Source organism: Gekko japonicus, unplaced genomic scaffold, assembly GCF_001447785.1.
Source record: "Gekko japonicus isolate JY-2015 unplaced genomic scaffold, Gekko_japonicus_V1.1 scaffold5, whole genome shotgun sequence".
NCBI classification, from domain to species: domain Eukaryota; kingdom Metazoa; phylum Chordata; class Lepidosauria; order Squamata; family Gekkonidae; genus Gekko; species Gekko japonicus.
The window spans coordinates 1,977,529-1,995,002 of NW_015168652.1; the positions used below are offsets into that span (position 1 = coordinate 1,977,529).

At 44.5% G+C, this 17,474-nt stretch overlaps 1 protein-coding gene across 1 annotated transcript in view; it reads left to right on the top strand.

Annotated features, from left to right (window-relative positions):
• The window catches only part of SLC26A5 (solute carrier family 26 (anion exchanger), member 5), a 53,096-nt gene that overhangs the window by 17,255 nt on the left and 18,367 nt on the right, over positions 1 to 17,474 (top strand). The window contains exons 2-5 of the mRNA XM_015415058.1: positions 10,660 to 10,863; positions 12,764 to 12,903; positions 15,738 to 15,848; positions 15,940 to 16,121. Coding sequence (XP_015270544.1) covers positions 10,660 to 10,863; positions 12,764 to 12,903; positions 15,738 to 15,848; positions 15,940 to 16,121 — 637 coding nt within the window. The remainder of the gene's footprint in view (positions 1 to 10,659; positions 10,864 to 12,763; positions 12,904 to 15,737; positions 15,849 to 15,939; positions 16,122 to 17,474) is intronic.

Consider the following 17,474-nt stretch of genomic DNA (forward strand, 5'->3'; position numbering starts at 1 on the left):
GGAGCAGCTCACCTGCAATGCCCTTTTCCGATCCGAGCACATTCTACTAGAGCACAAGCCTCTTCGGCAGCTTTTCAAGCAGCTGTGGACGTCACAGAGATCTGCAAAGCTGCAACATGGTCCTCTCCTCTGACGTTCATTAAGCATTATTCAATTGATGTTGATTCTCGAGCTGATGCGGCTGTGGGAAGTTCGGTTTTACACTCTTTGTTTAAATAAAGATGATGTTAGCCCACGCCCGCCTCCTTGTTTATTCAGCTCGCTAATCTCCCATGTGGGACTGCACAGAAGACAGGACAAATTAAACATGGTTGCACTTACCTGTAACTGATGTTCATTGAGTGTCTTCTGTGCAGGCACACATGGGATACGATTTCCAGAGTCTCTATTAATCATAAAATTGAGTGCTCCCCCTCCCCTCGCAGAGGAGAGTCGAGCTCCTCTCTCTCTCTTTTTTTAATCTTCCCGCCTTAGCGGTCACATGATGAGGGGAGGGGGAGGCACTCTTCCCTCAGTCCTTGCCTGCCGCCGTAGGGAAAAAACTTCATGAACATACAGCCCACGGCAGGGTAGGAGGGAGGGATGTGTGCCTGCACAGAAGACACTCAATGAACATCAGTTACAGGTAAGTGCAACCATGTTTTCATTTTCGTGTCTTCTGTGCAGTCCCACATGGGAGATTAGCGAGCTGAATAAACAAGGAGGCGGGCGTGGGCTAACATCATCTTTATTTAAACAAAGAGTGTAAAACCGAACTTCCCACAGCCGCATCAGCTCGAGAATCAACATCAATTGAATAATGCTTAATGAACGTCAGAGGAGAGGACCATGTTGCAGCTTTGCAGATCTCTGTGACGTCCACAGCTGCTTGTTGAAAAGCTGCAGAAGAGGCTTGCGCTCTATTAGAATGCGCTCGGATCGGAAAAGGGCATTGCAGGCGAGCCGCTCCGTAAGCCAATCAAATCGCGGAGGTTATCCACCTGGAAATGGTCTGCGCAGAGACCCCCTGACTCTTCTTTGGGCCCTTGAAGGAAACAACCAAATGAGCAATGGTTCGAAAATGGGACGTGCGCTGTAAATAAAACAATAAAGCTCTCCTAACATCTAGCATATGTAATGTCGTCTCCGCTGGGGAGGAAGGCTCTGGGAGGAAACTTGGCAGCACTATGTCTTGTGAGAGGTGAAACGTAGAGAGTACCTTGGGACGGAACTCTAAACTCGGACGCAATACAACCTTATCAGGATGAAATTTGATGAATGGGGCATCACTTCGTAGGGCCTGTAATTCTCCCACCCTGCGGGCAAATGTTATGGCTACCAGAAAGGCCACTTTATAGGTCAAAAAAGACAGTTCACATGCATCCAAAGGTTCAAACTGTGGGTGTACTAGATGCGTGAGCACAACTGATAAACTCCATTGCGGTACAGGTGGACGAACAGGTGGAAATTTATTAAATAAACCTTTAAGAAAACGTTTTGATAAAGCATTAGAAAAAACAGGCTTGGAATCAATGCCAACATGAAAAGCAGAAATAGCAGCCAAATGAATCCGTATGCAGTATATTTAATAGGTAATCAACGATTGTCATCAACGGGCAACATTCAGGATGTATGTCTTGATTACTTGCCCAAGTGGTAAACCTATTCTACTTCCTTGTGTATGAACGCCAAGTGGAAGGCCTGCGTGATGCTAACAGGATCTCTGCAATGCGGTCAGAACATGGTTTTATTGGGAAATGAGCCAGGCGTGTAAGTTCAGCATGTGTATGTCCGGATGTGTTCCCTGGCAGGATGTCAGGACATCTGGCACTAACGGGAGAGGTTCGGACTGGTTCTTGGACAGGTCTCGCAACAGAGGAAACCATGGGCGACGAGGCCAAAAGGGAGCAATTAGAATGCGCTGTGTCTTGTCCTGTGCTATTTTCGTCAGGACTCTCTGCAATAATGGCAAGGGAGGGAATGCGTAAAATAGAACGCCTTCCCAACTTAGGAGGAACGCATCTTCCAGACAATTCCCCCCTTTCGGTGATCGGGCACAGAACAGTGGACATTTGGCGTTCGAATGAGAGGCAAAGAGATCTATTACCGGTGTGCCCCATCTCTGAAAGATTGGTTTCAAGTACTTCCTGGGAATGGACCATTCGTGGTCCGAATGCGCTTGACGACTCAGCGCATCTGCTAGGACATTTGATGTCCCTGGAATATGTATTGCCATTAAATGAATCTTGTATCGTATTGCTAGAGACTAAAGAAGGGAGGCCTCCCTGCACAGTGCTAATGACCCTGTGCCACCCTGTTTGTTGACATAAAATTTTGTTGCTACATTGTCCGTAGACAAGAGGACTGTCTTGTTGCATGCCGGGCCTGTAAGAGAAGAGAGAGCATATCTTACAGCTCTGAGTTCCAATACATTGATATGAAGAGAAGACTCATATCGCGTCCAACGTCCACTGAACTGCAATGAGTTACAGTGAGCACCCCAGCCTGTTAACGAGGCATCCGTATATAGGTGTAGGTCAGGTGAAAAAGGAGCCAGTGGAAAACCGGCCAATAAGTTGGAATCATGAGTCCACCAGGCAAGGGAATTAAGGACCGACCGTGGAATCGATAAACACTTCCACTGAGGGTCCACCCCTACTCTAAATGCTCTAATGAACCAGTTCTGCAATGGTCTCATATTTAGGCGTGCATATTGCACTGTGGAAGTAGTGGCAGCCATCAGACCCAATAGTTTCTGGATCTTAATGGCTCTTTGAAATCTATAGCTTGTAAAGGAAGCCACCATTGACTGTATAGCTCTGGCCCGCTCTACTGGGAGAAAAGCTTTAAGAGCAACGGAGTCCAACCGTGCCCCAATGAACTCAGTAACTTGAGCTGGAGAGAGTAGGGATTTTCCAAAATTAATAACCACCCCCAGCCAGTGCAGAGTACGAAGTGCCAGGTCAAGTTGGGAGATTAAAAGGTCTCTGGAAATGGCTACGAAAAGCCAGTCATCCAGATAGGCATACACCGTGCACCCTTTCAGTCTAAGATAAGCGATGACAGCGGAAAAACACTTTGTAAACACTCGAGGTGCGGTCGCCAAACCAAAGGGCAGCACAGCATACTGGTAAGTAACCCCTTGTCTCATGAAACGCAAGTATTTCTTGTATTTGCTATGAATAGAAATATGAAAATATACATCTTGTAAGTCTATCACAGCAAACCAGGCATCTTTTGGAATAGAAGGATAAATATCTTCTAGGGAAATCATACGAAATTTACGCACATCCAGAAATGTATTTAGATCTCTAAGATCTAATATAGGTCTGTGTCCACCCCCTTTTTTCCGGATCAGGAAATAATTGGAATAGAAGCCATAGTTCTCCTCTGTATCAGGAACTACCTCTATAGCACCTTTATGCAATAGTGATTGAAGTTCAACATCTAAACTAATATCTGTTTGGCGTCTTGACCTGACTTTATGAAATTGCGGTGGCACTTTAAACTCTACAGAATAACCGAACTTTATTATCTGAAGAACCCAAACATCTGAACAGATAACTGACCAACAGTGTGCAAACGATAAAAGACGTGCCCTGAACAGAGGAGGGAAGCTTCATTGCCAAGGTTTAGGTTTAGCACTTGAGGCCCGGGGGGAGCGAAAATGCTGGTTGCGTTGTGGTTGTTGTTGACGCCTGGGTTGATAACCACTATTATAAGAGTGGCGGAACGGTAGATATGAGTTGGTTTGAAACCTGTATCCCCGACCCAGAGAGGGCTGAGAAAAAGGCTTGGAAAAATACCTGGGTTTAGGTGGAGCAGACTGTTGGGTTGCTAAGCCCAAGGACTTTGCCGTATATTTGGTCTTTCTGACCCTCTCTAAAACATCATTGGTCTGTTCGCTGAACAATAATTTATCCTCAAAAGGGAGGTCCTCAATACGGGATCGAGTGTCAGGTGGAAGTGCTGAGGACCTTAACCAGGAGTGTCTCCTTAAAACTATTGCAGATGCTATGACTTTACTAGCTGCGTCTGCGGAATGATGCGAAGTGTTTAGTTCCTGCTTGGCTAATATAGCACCTTCCATCATGAGCTGGCGTGCCTGCTCTCTTTTGTCATCAGGTAAATCTTCTAGGAGTGGGTTCAATTTATCCCAAAGAAATACCTGATACCTAGCCATAATGGCTTTAAAATGGGAGATTCTCAGAGACAGAGCCCCTGAGGAGTAGATTTTCTTGCCCAGAATATCTAACTTCCTGCCCTCCTTATCTAAAGGGGAAGAACGAGGGCCTCCTGCTTGCTTGGAAGGTATTACTTCTACCACCACGGAGCTGGGTTGTGGATGATGGTACAGGTAATAAGCCTCATCCTCTCTAATTCTATACAGATTTTCAATCTTTCTAGTAGAGACATTGTTAGAAGAGGGTCTGGCCCATGCATTGCCAGTAATCTCTTTTATCCCTTGAACCATAGGAACTGCTACTGGTCCCGGCTCATTACAGTACAGAATGTCCATAACAGGATCTTCCTCCGTTGGTTTGGGAGAGGCATAGTCTATCTTTAAAGCCTTCACCATATGCAGCAACTGCTCTGAATAAACCCTCAGGTCTTCAGCTGGCAAAACCGGAGCAGCATTCCCAACACTGTCCTCTGGTGGAGGGAGGGAGGTATGATCAGATTCTGCATCTGAAGGATCATGATCCAGCGGCTCCGGTAGCATTAAAGGAACAGCAGGTTGATCTATCTGCACCAGTGCTTTCTTCGAGGGAGACGTCCCTCGACGCCGAGACACGGCTACAACTGTGCTGTCTGCTTCGACTCCGTGTTGAAGATCTGCTGCAGTACCATGGTGGGATCATCCAGGGAGGCATGTGGGACCAGGCTGTAGGAAAATCCCAGTAACGCCCTCCCTCTCTCCTGGAGCTGGAAGACCGGGAGCGCTCGGAGTGCAAGAGTGAGGGCGGCTTCAGCACTTCCACATCATCAGTAGAGGACAGGGACGTGGGAGAGCCTGAAACCTGTCGACGTCGAAGCTTGTCCTCCCAGCTGGATGCTGAGGTTCGTCGACATCGAGCTATTGGGCTTCGACGCCGGGTCGATCTGGACCTCCGCTGACTGGAGTGCGGTGGCGAAGCACCTCCTGACGGTGATACATCAGCCGGGGTTGAGGCGATTGCTGGAGGAGGCAGAGTGGGTGGAGATACGGCTGGCCCAGGTACATGAGAAGGAGGGGGCAGAGGAGTAGCACCCGTTCTGTCAGACGATGTGGAGGCGGTCGCACTCTTCTTCTTCTTTTTAGGTGGAGGTTGGGAGGAAGGCGACCGATCTTTGCTGGCCCCTGCCGATCGTTGTTTCAGCTTATGGGGTTTATCGAGAGCTCCTGAGGGAGTCTTATCTCATATTTGAGGTGACGGAACCTCTCCTTGTGCCTCCAGAGCCTTTTGCCAAAGAGAGGCTTTCAGTTGAAGAGCCCTCTCCTGTCTCGTTTTAGGCGTGAGGAGACTGCAGGACTGACAGGAATCTGTCTTATGCCCCTCTCCAAGACAGAATAAACATTTTAAATGATCATCGTTTGTGGCCATCTTCGAGCCACAGGAATCGCACTTTTAAAATAACGCCATGGAAATAGGATGTTATAACACAGCTTCTGAGGTAAATGTGAGGAGTAACGCTCTGGAACGTCCTTTCCCTATGGCGGCAGAAAAAGGACTGAGGGAAGAGTGCCTCCCCCTCCCCTCATCATGTGACCGCTAAGGCGAGAAGATTAAAAAGAGAGAGAGAGAGGAGCTCGACTCTCCTCTGCGAGGGGAGGGGGAGCACTCAATTTTATGATTAATAGAGACTCTGGAAATCGTATCCCGCGGCAGGCCTGCCTTTAGGCAGTCCCATGTGTGCCTGCACAGAAGACACGAAAATGAACATTGGGATCTGGACTTCACCAATAGATCGTATGATATTAAAAGGATAGTTTTGCGTCTTTGGCATATGCTTAACAATGTACCCTTGTGTCAAAATCTTCCGACCATAGGCTTTCGAAAGACCAGTAGCATAAGGAATAAGATCATTAGAGCCGATTTACATCAGAGTAGTCAACAGGATACACTCCCCAGGGGCCATTTTAGGTGTAAGAAATGCGCTGCATGCCCACAGATGTGGGAAACAGATGTATTGGACTCTCCGGAGGTGAACTACAGAAAGGACATCACACATTTTTCGACCTGCGCCACGAAAGGGATAGTTTACCTTTTAATATGTGGCTGTGGTTTAAAATATGTAGGTCAGTCCTCTCGAGCACTTAGAACCCAGGTGCTTGAGCATAAATCAAGACCTAGAGTACAGTTTTGGAAGTCATTCGCTCTAAACCCTACGAAGTCTGTGACACACGTAAAATACTACTTCAAAGGGAAGCCTATTGGTGCTTCAAATTGGATACGATTCAACCAGTGGGATTGAATGCAGCCCTGGAATTGTCATGTTTTTTATAACAACTTAGAGTGAGAATTTTTGACTGTAGGTTTAGGGACGTACATTAGGTTGCGTGGATAAGTATGGTTTTGTTCTTCTGTCTGTTTGTCTGGGGGTTCTGGTATGAACAATGAGAGGAGTGTGTTGGAAACAACAAACATAGTAAGTTGGCAACATCTTTTAGGTAGCAGGTGAGACATCGATTAGGATATAAGATCAAGCAATGAGAGCTATTGCTAAGGCTTATCAGCCCGATTTGATACATAGGCTATGTGCCAGTTATAAGCTATTCCAAAGTTGCTGGGGTAAGGATTTTTTACATATGTATCTTGTATAGCACTTATGTATGGATATAGAATAATGAAATTAAGATATTTAATATAATCAAATATGTTTTATTCATAGAATTAGAGATATCCTTTTGGAAGGTGAATGAATAAGTGGAAGCAGAACTGTATGTATGTTTCTAAATTTGTGATGGTTTATGTATTAAGGCAGGGATGGTTTCCTGTTATGAGTAATGTTTATGTTCCTTGTCAGGATATTTGTATGAAAAAGAAATATCAAAACAAAACGGTTACTCCGGGGAAGTTCGTTTTCATCTGCATGACGTCTTGTATGTTCTTCTCATGACGTCTAGATTGGAAAAAGAATAAGATTAAACATCATGGAGTGATCATACTTGTAGAGTATGTTGCAGATATCCAGAGTCTAGATCAGGGGTGTCAGACATGCGGCCCGTAGGCCGGATCAGGCCCCCAGAGGGCTTCTGTCAGGCCTGGAATAGAACTGGCTGTCTCCTGCTTTTTCTTCCAGTTCTGCTGCTGCTGTTGTTGCTACTGTGTCCTAGCTTGCTTTGCCAGACTCTCTCAATCGCTCAGGAGAGATAGATAGGCAAGCTTCTGTTCCCTGCTCTGGCTGAGGCTCCTCCCCCTCCTCCCAGGTGGAGGGAAGGAATGAGCCAAAGCTTGCTTCCTGGCCAGGCTGCCTCAATCACACAGGAGAGAAAAGCAAGCCTTTCTTCCCCTCCACTGGCTAAGGCTTCTCCCCAAAGGGGAGGAGGGAGAGCTTGCTTTGCTTGGCTGCCTCAATCACACTGGAGAAATACAAACAACCTTTAAGACCAACAAAGTTTTATCCAAGGTTTGTGTGCCTTGCTACAGTGTGTGTGTTTTGTTGGGCTTGTTATGCTGTGGCTCTCCTGGGTGTAACTGGGTTCCCTCCCCCTTTTCACTGTATTCATGCCTTCATGATCCAGTCTTTCTCAGTAGGAAAGCCATGTGAATTATTTAGATGAGGAATAACAACAAACTAGTGAGGCGGATTAGACTGAGAGTCTGTGTCCAGACCAAGTTCACCCAGCACATTTCCTTTAGGGATTTTGAATTTAGACTTCTCAGATAGTAGGTCCACTGAGGAAGACTGGTTTTGTAGACAAACACATAGCTCTCAGTCTATGTCATGGTGCCTTCTCATGTTCTTGACCAGCACACAAAGCAACTTATGACAAAAACTTGCAATGCCTAGCCATTTCATGTTTTCCCCTGGGTCCTAGGCTCAGAACTCTGAGCATGAGATTTCTGTAGTGAATGTCAATCAAAAGTAGGTTTGTGGCTTACAGACACGCACTTCAACAGCATACTCAAGATTGCAACAGCACAGACATTTTGATGCCATAATTCAGAGCAAGAGGTGTCAGTTATCAGATACTGTTAAATAAACAAAATACTGCAGGAGTGCTAATTTTTAAGCATGTTTTTATTTTAAGTAAAAAAAAATCTTTAATTGTGTTTGTATTCTTTATAAAGTTTATATCTCCGCTACCTGGCATCACATTTTATGACGCACATGGCCTGGCCCAATAAGGTCTCATTTATGTCAGATCTGGCCCTCATAACAAATCAGTTCAACACCCCTGTCTAGATATACGCTTTCGTATGAGGTCAAATGTTTGGTTAGATTCCACCCCCTCCTTTTTTTGCATATGTAATAACACACACCAGTTTTGTGGAATGTTATCAAATCAACCTTGTGGGAGGTGTATCTCTTCAGAGCACTTAAGAATGCTTCCCTGGATTAGAGATTTCTGGAAAAACTCATGGGACTATTTTTATCCTAATGTACCCAGAACATTACTTTTTCTGGGATAAAGAAAAATCCCAATGGCAAGTTAGTACTTTTTGTGAGGTTGCTTCATGTTTCAGAAGGTTTGTTTTGTTTACAGAAAGAAAACTGTAAGTGTCTATAGTTTGGGAACATTGTTTCATAGTGTCTCAAAAGGAAAACGTTTTACAGTCACTTCTGTCTGCCTTCTGCCAAACAAGTTACATCCAGGAAGGAACTTCACCTCAGAAAATTGTCAGCTCAAGAGACTCAAACAATGCTCCCTCTAAGCCAGGGGTGTGAAACATGTCGCCCAGGGGCCGGATGAGGCACCTGGGAGGGCTTCCATCAGGCCCACAGTGGAACTGGCCATCTCCTGCTTCCAGTTCTGCTGCTGCTGCTGCATCATAGCTTGCTTTGCCAGACTCTCTTAATCACTCAGCCATTTCATGTTTTAACCTGAGTCCTAGACTCAGAACTCTGAGCATGAGATTTCTGTGATGAATGTCAATAAATCAAAAGTAGGTTTGAAGCTTACAGAGCTAATGTTTTAAGCATGTTTTTATTTTAAGTAAAAAAAACCCCTTTGTGTTTGTGTCCTTTATAAAGTTTATATCTCCGCTACCTGGCATTACATTTTATGACACACAGGGCCCAGCCCAACAAGGTCCCATTTATGTCAGATCCGGCCCTCATAACAAATGAGTTCGACACCCCTGCTCTAAGCTGTGGAATTCTGTGAGCAAAAATTCTACTTTGTCAGCTACTGGCATTAAAGTTGTGAGCGAGCAATTTGGCTACTGCATAAATTAAGTTTGCTCTGAAGCCATCCTTCCTGAGCTAAAACAAAAATGTGTGAGCCAGAGGCTAAAAAACTGTGAGCTAGCTCACACTAACTCACCTTAGAGGGAACACTGTCGACAGTTTGGTTGTTTGAAGTAAGAAACAGCACTCTTGTTTCAGACTAACCTGCTTTGTCTGTCTTGTAGAGATTTTAGTTTAAATGAATACATATTAATATTATCCATGCACTTCATACATTTTTCATTTGCATTACTACGGTGTTTTAAATACAACCCCAATTGGTGAGCAGGGGGACTGCAGGTGTAGCACTGAACCTGTGTACACAATGCCATGTAACCTGAGCTTTGCCTTTATTTTTTGTTTTCTCACATTTTTGTTGACAATGTATTATTGTCTAGTTTCGAGGGGTTTGGTAATGTGATTAATCTGAGGAAGTCATATGGTTGGTAATCCAATTCCAAAAACTCAGTTTAAGCTGCTGCGCTCCATCACTCTAAGAAACGTCTAACCACCTCTATTTATATGTAGCCAAATCATGCAGCATTTTATTTAAATTTAGGTTTTGCTTTAAACACAACTGCTTTCTGTAACTCTCAACCCATCTTGAATATTAGATGTCCTTAGAAAGTACTGCCACAAGGGTTCAGCATGTGGAGGTTGTTCCAGTGTGTCTTCCATAGTACTGAAGTGCTTTTCTGGACAGCGATATTACCACAGGGAGCTTGGCTTGGACGGAATAACATGCATTCACATAATGTAGAAAGGTCTGTGAAAAGGTGTTGCAAAGAAAGGCAAAATGACTGTTGGCAGCTCTCTTTTTCACATTATTTTAAGGGTATCAAAGCTCTGTAAGATTAATCAGATACCCCATAGTCAAGGGTAATGAGGAGCCAAACAAGAGCTGTTTATGTGTTTCTACCACTTTGAGCTGCGGTGGCTCAAGTGGTTAAGACGCTGAACTGCAGGCTGTGGAAGGTCGGTAGTTCAGCAGTTCGAGACCCGAGTGTGCCGCATGACGGAGTGAGCTCCCGTTTCTAGTTCCACCTCCTGCCACCCTAGCAGTTCGAAAGCAAGAAATTGCAAGTAGATAAATAGGGACCACTTCAGTGGGAAGGTAACAGCGTTCCGTGCGCCTTGGTGTTTAGTCATGCCAGCCACATGACCACGGAAACGTCTTCGGACAGCGCTGGCTCTTCGGCTTTGAAACAGAGATGAGCACCGCAACCCCAGAGTCGGATTCGACTGGCTTTCGAGCAAGGGAACCTTTACATTTACTTACCTTTTCCATATATTTATTTTTGTTAGCAACTGCAAGGAGCAGCTCTTCACCTTTACTCATTCACTGAAATGTACTATGGAATATGTTGGAGAACATGAAATATGCCTTGTGTCAGACCAGATGTACTGTGTGGAAAGGCGAGTATATAACCAAGGAGTCCTCCAAGGCCAGCTGCACAAGAAGGAAAAGACTTCCCAGTCTCTTGGTCAGAAGATAGCACATTCTTGTCGGTAGGATGTTTATGCCTATTAATTTATACATTGCATCTAGATGACTTTCGCAATGCAAACAAACATGCAGTCGTCTTAGTACCACTTTCCCATGAAGCTGTAAGAGCAAATCTACACATTCCTAAAAACAGTATGGAGCCACTTTGCTATGATGTAACTCTTTCAAGATGCAGGTGGTAGATTGTATAATTGTGTCCCCACATTTTTTAAAAAATCACAACCTCCCTGCGTGCAGAAAGTTAGCATGTCAGAAGAAAGGGCTCAATTTTCTTCCTAATGGGTTAGAAAGAGAGGCTGTTTCTTTTATTTTAATGAGAGATGTTGTTCCCCTTGTGAAGATACATATTATGTGGTTGTATCCACATTATTCTTCAGAATGCTTTGTCTGCTTGCTCAAACTATCACTGTAGTCTAAAATTCTTCAGTCTAAGTTGGGGTAGGCAACCCTGATTGCATGTGTTGAGCAGTATACCCCAAATCCTGTCCCTAAGCCCCGCCCCCAAGAGTGACCACCCAGGGTCACCCCTCTCCCTCCCCTCCTGTGAGATTTAATGGTCTTCAGCTGATTGTTGGGAAGCATGTGGACTGCCCATCAGCTGGAGGGCCCTTTAAAAATTTCAGGAGGGAGGGAGAGGGGTTGTCGCTGGCTGCACTCTGCTCACAAAAAGACCCTTTAAAAATTACTCCTTGTCCCCTGCATTGAGCCTTTCTATGTGACTCTGCCTCCTGTGGTAGCCATCTTGTGCTATGCTCCACCTTCTGTGGCAGCCATTTTGTGGTTGTGCCCACCATGCTGTGTCAGAATTCCAGAGCTGCCCACAGGCTCCAGAAGGTTGGAGACTCCTCATATAAACCAAAGAGTTTTCCCCCCTACAATTTTTGAAGAGGAAAATCACTCAGAGAGCTAAATTGAAATTCTGTGTTCAAATATCTTTCAACAATATGGTTTTTGTCAGTTGAGAGGACAATTCCCATTTTCTTTCTACCCCTGTCCTTGGACTAGGGCTGCCAAGTGGGGGCGGGTGGCGGGTAAACCCCCGCTTCGGAGGCCCGATTTCCACCGCCGTGGAATCGGGCCCCGGGGGGAACTCCACCCTGGCGTGCGCGTCACCTCAAAGTGACGCAGGCACGCTGGGCACACTGGGGGCGGGGCCACAGCCATACAAGGGAAATCCCTATGGTTTTCCCTTGTATGGCCGTGGCCCCGCCCCCAGCGTGCCCAGCGTGCCCAGCGTGCCTACGTCACTTCCGGGTGATGCGCACGCGGCGCGCGCACACACATCCAACACGGCCGGGAGCCTCCCGCTCCCGGCGAAGAATCATTTGGCAACCCTACCTTGGACCAATAACTAAAATTGTGGCAAATAACTTTTTTTTTTAAAGCCATAAACACAAGGCAGGTAGTTCTAGAATGTTAGCCAACTCAAATCTCACAAAGCTGTAGGCATTGTATTTTTTTCTGAAATTTGGTCAGATTTACATCCCCCATAAGATTTGTACTCTGTGCTAAAGGTCACAAATTATATAGACTTTATAAAAATTGAATTTGCAACTATTATAGTAGTTGGATGATATTTTTTCTTTCTTGGCTTTGCACTCTGACCATAAACAAGGACCTCAAACTTAGTCCCACTGAGAGGGCAGGTATATTTTCTTTTATAAGAGCATCTGCCTATTTATTTATTTATTTATTTCAAATATTGTTACCCCACGTTTGCACTAAAAATGTGACCTGCATGGCAGATTACAAATTTGATACAAACATTTTGAAAACACCAGTTTGTTTCTGAATAAGTTCAAACCATGGAGTACCAGCATCAAATAGGCTACATATGCAAAAAAATTTGCCTTCTTGCTGATTTCTATCAGTTCATATTGTACTTTTTTGTATTTGTTTCAGCTGTTCTTCCAAGAAAGCCAAATCTGTTCTCACTAGTTTTTTACCAATCTTTAAATGGCTCCCAAAATATCCGGTGAAAGAGTATTTGCTGGGAGACATTGTCTCAGGTATAAGTACTGGGGTGATGCAGCTTCCTCAAGGTTAGTGAAATTTAACTTTTACCTTTTCTTTAAACATTTTCAGAACAACCGTTAGAGACGTTTTTGTGATAAAGGGCTTCCACCTAATTCCTTATGTGAATATGCAGAAAACCATGGCTTTTTTGTAGAAAAAGCCCAGCAGGAACTCATTAGCATAATAGGCCACATCCAACAACAGAAACTCATTAGCATATTAGGCCACACCCCTGACAGCACAACTCATTGGCATATTAGGCCACACCCCCATGTTACCAGAAGTGTGCTCATCCAGACACACCCACCTTTTGCTTCTTATTCTGTTTACCCAGGGCTTTTTTTGTAGCAGGAACTCCTTTGCATGTTAGGCCCCTAATGTAGCCAATCCTAATTAGTTTCTGCTGTTGGGTGTGGCCTATTATGCTCATGGACTGTAGCCTCCCCTCCACATGGGAGTAGGGTTGTAAACCTCCAGATGGGGGCTGGAGATCTCCTGGAATTACAACTGATTGCCATAGTTCACGTATTTAAAAATGTATCCCACTTCTGGAGAAAATGGCAGCTTTAGATGGTGGATTGCAGGGCATTATGCCCTACTGTGGTCCCTAACCCCCACTCTCCCAGGTTCTACCCTCAGATCTCCAGGAATATATGTAATGAATGCAATGTAACAGATCTTAGGAGTGATTCCAACTGATATTAGCTGAGATGGCACATTCCTCTCATGGGAGCTGTACCACCTTAATTTTAAAAACAAACAAAAACACCTTGTTTGATAGTGTCCTCATGTAAAGCTTAAAACTTCAGAGAGAAGACAATTCTTCCTCCCAGTGGTAAACTTAACATTTTATTTATTTATTTATTTATTTATTTATTTATTTATTTTGGGATTTATATCCCGCCCTACCCATATGGCCCAGGGCGGCAAACAAGCGGCAGCGCCGGGAATAAAACATAGGTTACATTAAAACATCAGTAAATACAAAGTAAAATGGTGCTCTACAGTTCATTTTAAAAGTCCAAAACATGGACTGTAGCCTCCCCTCCACATGGGAGTAGGGTTGTAAACCTCCAGATGGGGGCTGGAGATCTCCTGGAATTACAACTGATTGCCATAGTTCACGTATTTAAAAATGTATCCCACTTCTGGAGAAAATGGCAGCTTTAGATGGTGGATTGCAGGGCATTATGCCCTACTGTGGTCCCTAACCCCCACTCTCCCAGGTTCTACCCTCAGATCTCCAGGAATTTCCGAACCCGGGGCTGGCAACCCTAGGGAGCATGACCAAACTAGGAGACTTCCCGTGTGAAAAGAGGCGTGTCATTTTTCCATATGAGAGGAGCCTATCAATAAGTGCATGTTTGGACAAGCTTTGAGACCAGTTTCTGTCAGAGTTAGCTTGGTTAGTAGCCAGAGTAGTAAGCTTGGCTGGAAAGAACCCATGTTCAAATCTATACTTGGACTGAAGCATACTGAGAGGCCTCGGGTAGATTATGGTGCTTTTATGGCATTCTGGGAGAAAGGACAGGCTACCAAACTAAGTATGTTGACTTTGGTAACTACTACAGAGAAAAATATATATCCAGGCTGAGCCCTGGTTCTCCCTGAGGTAGCAAACCTGTGTCTGAGATATACCACTTCCTACTGTTGGAGAGGCTGAAACAATTAAATTTTTCTCCATTAAAAAAACAAACAAACCCTCCACAGAGAGCTGGTATGTAGAAGATGAATTCCAACCTTCTCTTTCTCTGAAATTACCGGTCTCTTTGTGTAAGAGTCTGTTCATTCAGGGAATCAAAAATTCATTCACACAAGTTCCAGCTTGCAGTGTGAAGTATTTCAGACCTGTATTTACTACCTGAGTGAAAACGAGGCTTAAGACTATAACCATTTGTGAACTAGTAGCAGGAAGTATGTTTGTGTTCAGCCATATTTAGTTTCACTGACCACATTATGAAGTGATGCCCTCTTATGTGGGTACAGAGCAATTTGTCTCAGGTGGAAGCAGGGTTGAATGGATTAGTCCTGCCTGTGTGCATTTGCCACAGGGTGCCACAGAGCTTAGAGTTTGTATAGTTTGCTGTGTGGGCATGTTGTGGTAAAGCGTGCATTAGTGACACAGGATCACCATGCTCCTGTGATCCTGCTCCCCCTCTGCAAGCATTGCCCTGTATCCACATGTTGTATTTATGGAGCTATTGTATTCAACCCATTCCAGACTTTCCAGCTGTGGTGGGGAATTTAGCTTTTGTGTTTAATCTCCACCATATATAAGATCTATGAAGAGTCTTCATGCAGAAGACTCCAAGTCCACTTCTCCTTACTATCCAGTAATTGGTCCCAGACACCAGTGCCTTTCTTATTTCATTTCTCATAAGCAAGCAACAATTTGGGTGAGCATGGAACAATTTGTGACAATTGTGTGAATTCAGCTGCAGAATTAAAATGCCACTTCTTGCCATTGAGTCTGCCAATTCTGTGAGAAATTTGGAGGAGCCAGTTGTGAGAAGACTTGCCAGGGCAGACTTACAACAAAATATATTATAGGGACCAGCCAGTTGGAGGCCCCTGGGCCAAATCTGGCCCCTTAAATACCAGTTTTCTCCCTCCCTTCAGTTCCCCGCCTAGAACCAAGAGAAGCAGGTGGCAGATGAGTTTCCAGAATGAGTGGTGATGGGCTGGGACTCCCAATATCTTCTCTGCCCAGTGACCTTCCTTTAATACTGATTGCTGATTAGGAATGTATCAGAAGAACAGCCTGCATATGAACAATTTTTCATATAAATTATTTGTTTCGTAACTAAGCATGTTTCAAGAATGCTTCTTATCTCTCCTTTCTCTAATTCTTTTTTCCTAGGGTTGGCTTATGCATTGCTGGCTGCTTTGCCTCCTGTTTTTGGTCTGTATTCTTCATTTTATCCAGTATTTCTGTATACCTTTTTTGGAACCTCCAGGCATATATCCATAGGTAACACCTTTTAATGTTTAAAATTGTATTTTCTGCCACGTGCTTTAAATAATTAGAGAAGGAAATATGCATTCTGTTAACTCTCTTTCAGGAACCTTTGCTGTCATCAGTTTGATGATTGGCGGAGTTGCTGTTAGAGAAGCACCTGATGAAATGTTCGACATTACTGACACCAACTCAACCAATACCACAACTCTTGAAAACTTCAGAGCAAGAGATGACATGAGGGTGAAGGTTGCTGTTGCAGTAACGTTGCTTTCAGGCATCATACAGGTAATGTGCTTATGCCTTGGTCCAGAAGTGTATTCATATGTTGCTGTAAGAAACCTTCTCTACTTAGGAGGGGCCGTGGCTCAATGGTAGAACATCTGTTTGGCATCCATATGGTCCAAGGTTCAATCCCTGGTATTGCCAGTTAAAAGGATTGAGTAGGGTGATGCTGAAGGATTTCTGCCTGAGACCCTGGAGAGCTGCTGCCAGTCTGAGTAATGACTTTGGTGGACCAGTGGTCTGATTCAGTATTCAGCAGCTGTTGGCCTGATCCAACATTGGCTTTTCTTATGTTCTTATGATAAGGCTCCAGGTCCTGATGGTGTACACCCAAGAGTTCTTAGGGAACTCAAATGTGAGATAGTTGATCTACTAACCTGTATATGTAAGCTATCACTAAATTCAGCCACTGTACCAGAAGACTGGAGAGTAGCAAATGTGACACCAGTTTTAAAAAGGGGTCCAGAGGGGAACCAGGAAATTACAGGCCAGTCAGCCTAATGCCTGTCCTAGGCAAATTGGTAGAAACTGTAATCAAAGATAGAATCAGTGGCTACTAACCATTGGTGACTGAAGGGAACCTCCATGTTCAGAGGCAGTCAACCTTCTGAATCCCAGTGCCAGGAGGCAACATCAGCAGAAGGCCTTGACACCTGTGCCCTGTTTGTTGGCCTTCCATAGTAACTGGTTGGCCACTTTGTGAGACAGGATACTGGACAAGACGGACCACTGGTCTGATCCAGCAGGGCTCTTCTTATGTTCTTATTATGTGAACCATAACAAATGAATGCAGATGCAACAAAATGACCTGATTTGTTTGCTTTGCATAACTTATTCCACTTTTGCCATTTATGGAGAAAAGCAAAAAGCTGTACATGTTTTTATGATTTTTTTTTTTTACTTGTAAGCTACCTTGAGAAGAACTCTGGAGAGGCGGTACATACATTCCCTAAACAAATAAATAATAAATATTTAAGGCGCGATCCCCTTCCCTTCTCCCCCCCCCCCCCAATCCTGCTGTGCCACCTTGATTATAGTTCTCCCACCCCAATCCTGCTGTGCCACCTTGATTATAGTTCTCCCATTACCACTTTCTGCCTTGGGACAGGAATCTCCTCCTCACATGAAGCTGCCTTACACTGAGACAGGCCACTGAACCACCAAAGTCAATATTGTCTACTCTGTCAGTCTGAGGTCAAGGTTTTCTATGTTACATACGACCTAATCATTTCGACTACAGATGCTGGGGATTGAACCTGGGACCTTCTGCATGCAAAGCCAATGCTCTACCTTTGAGCCGTGGCTTGCTTTTGGTTTATGCCTACTTCTCTCATAAACTCACACGCTTACTCTTTC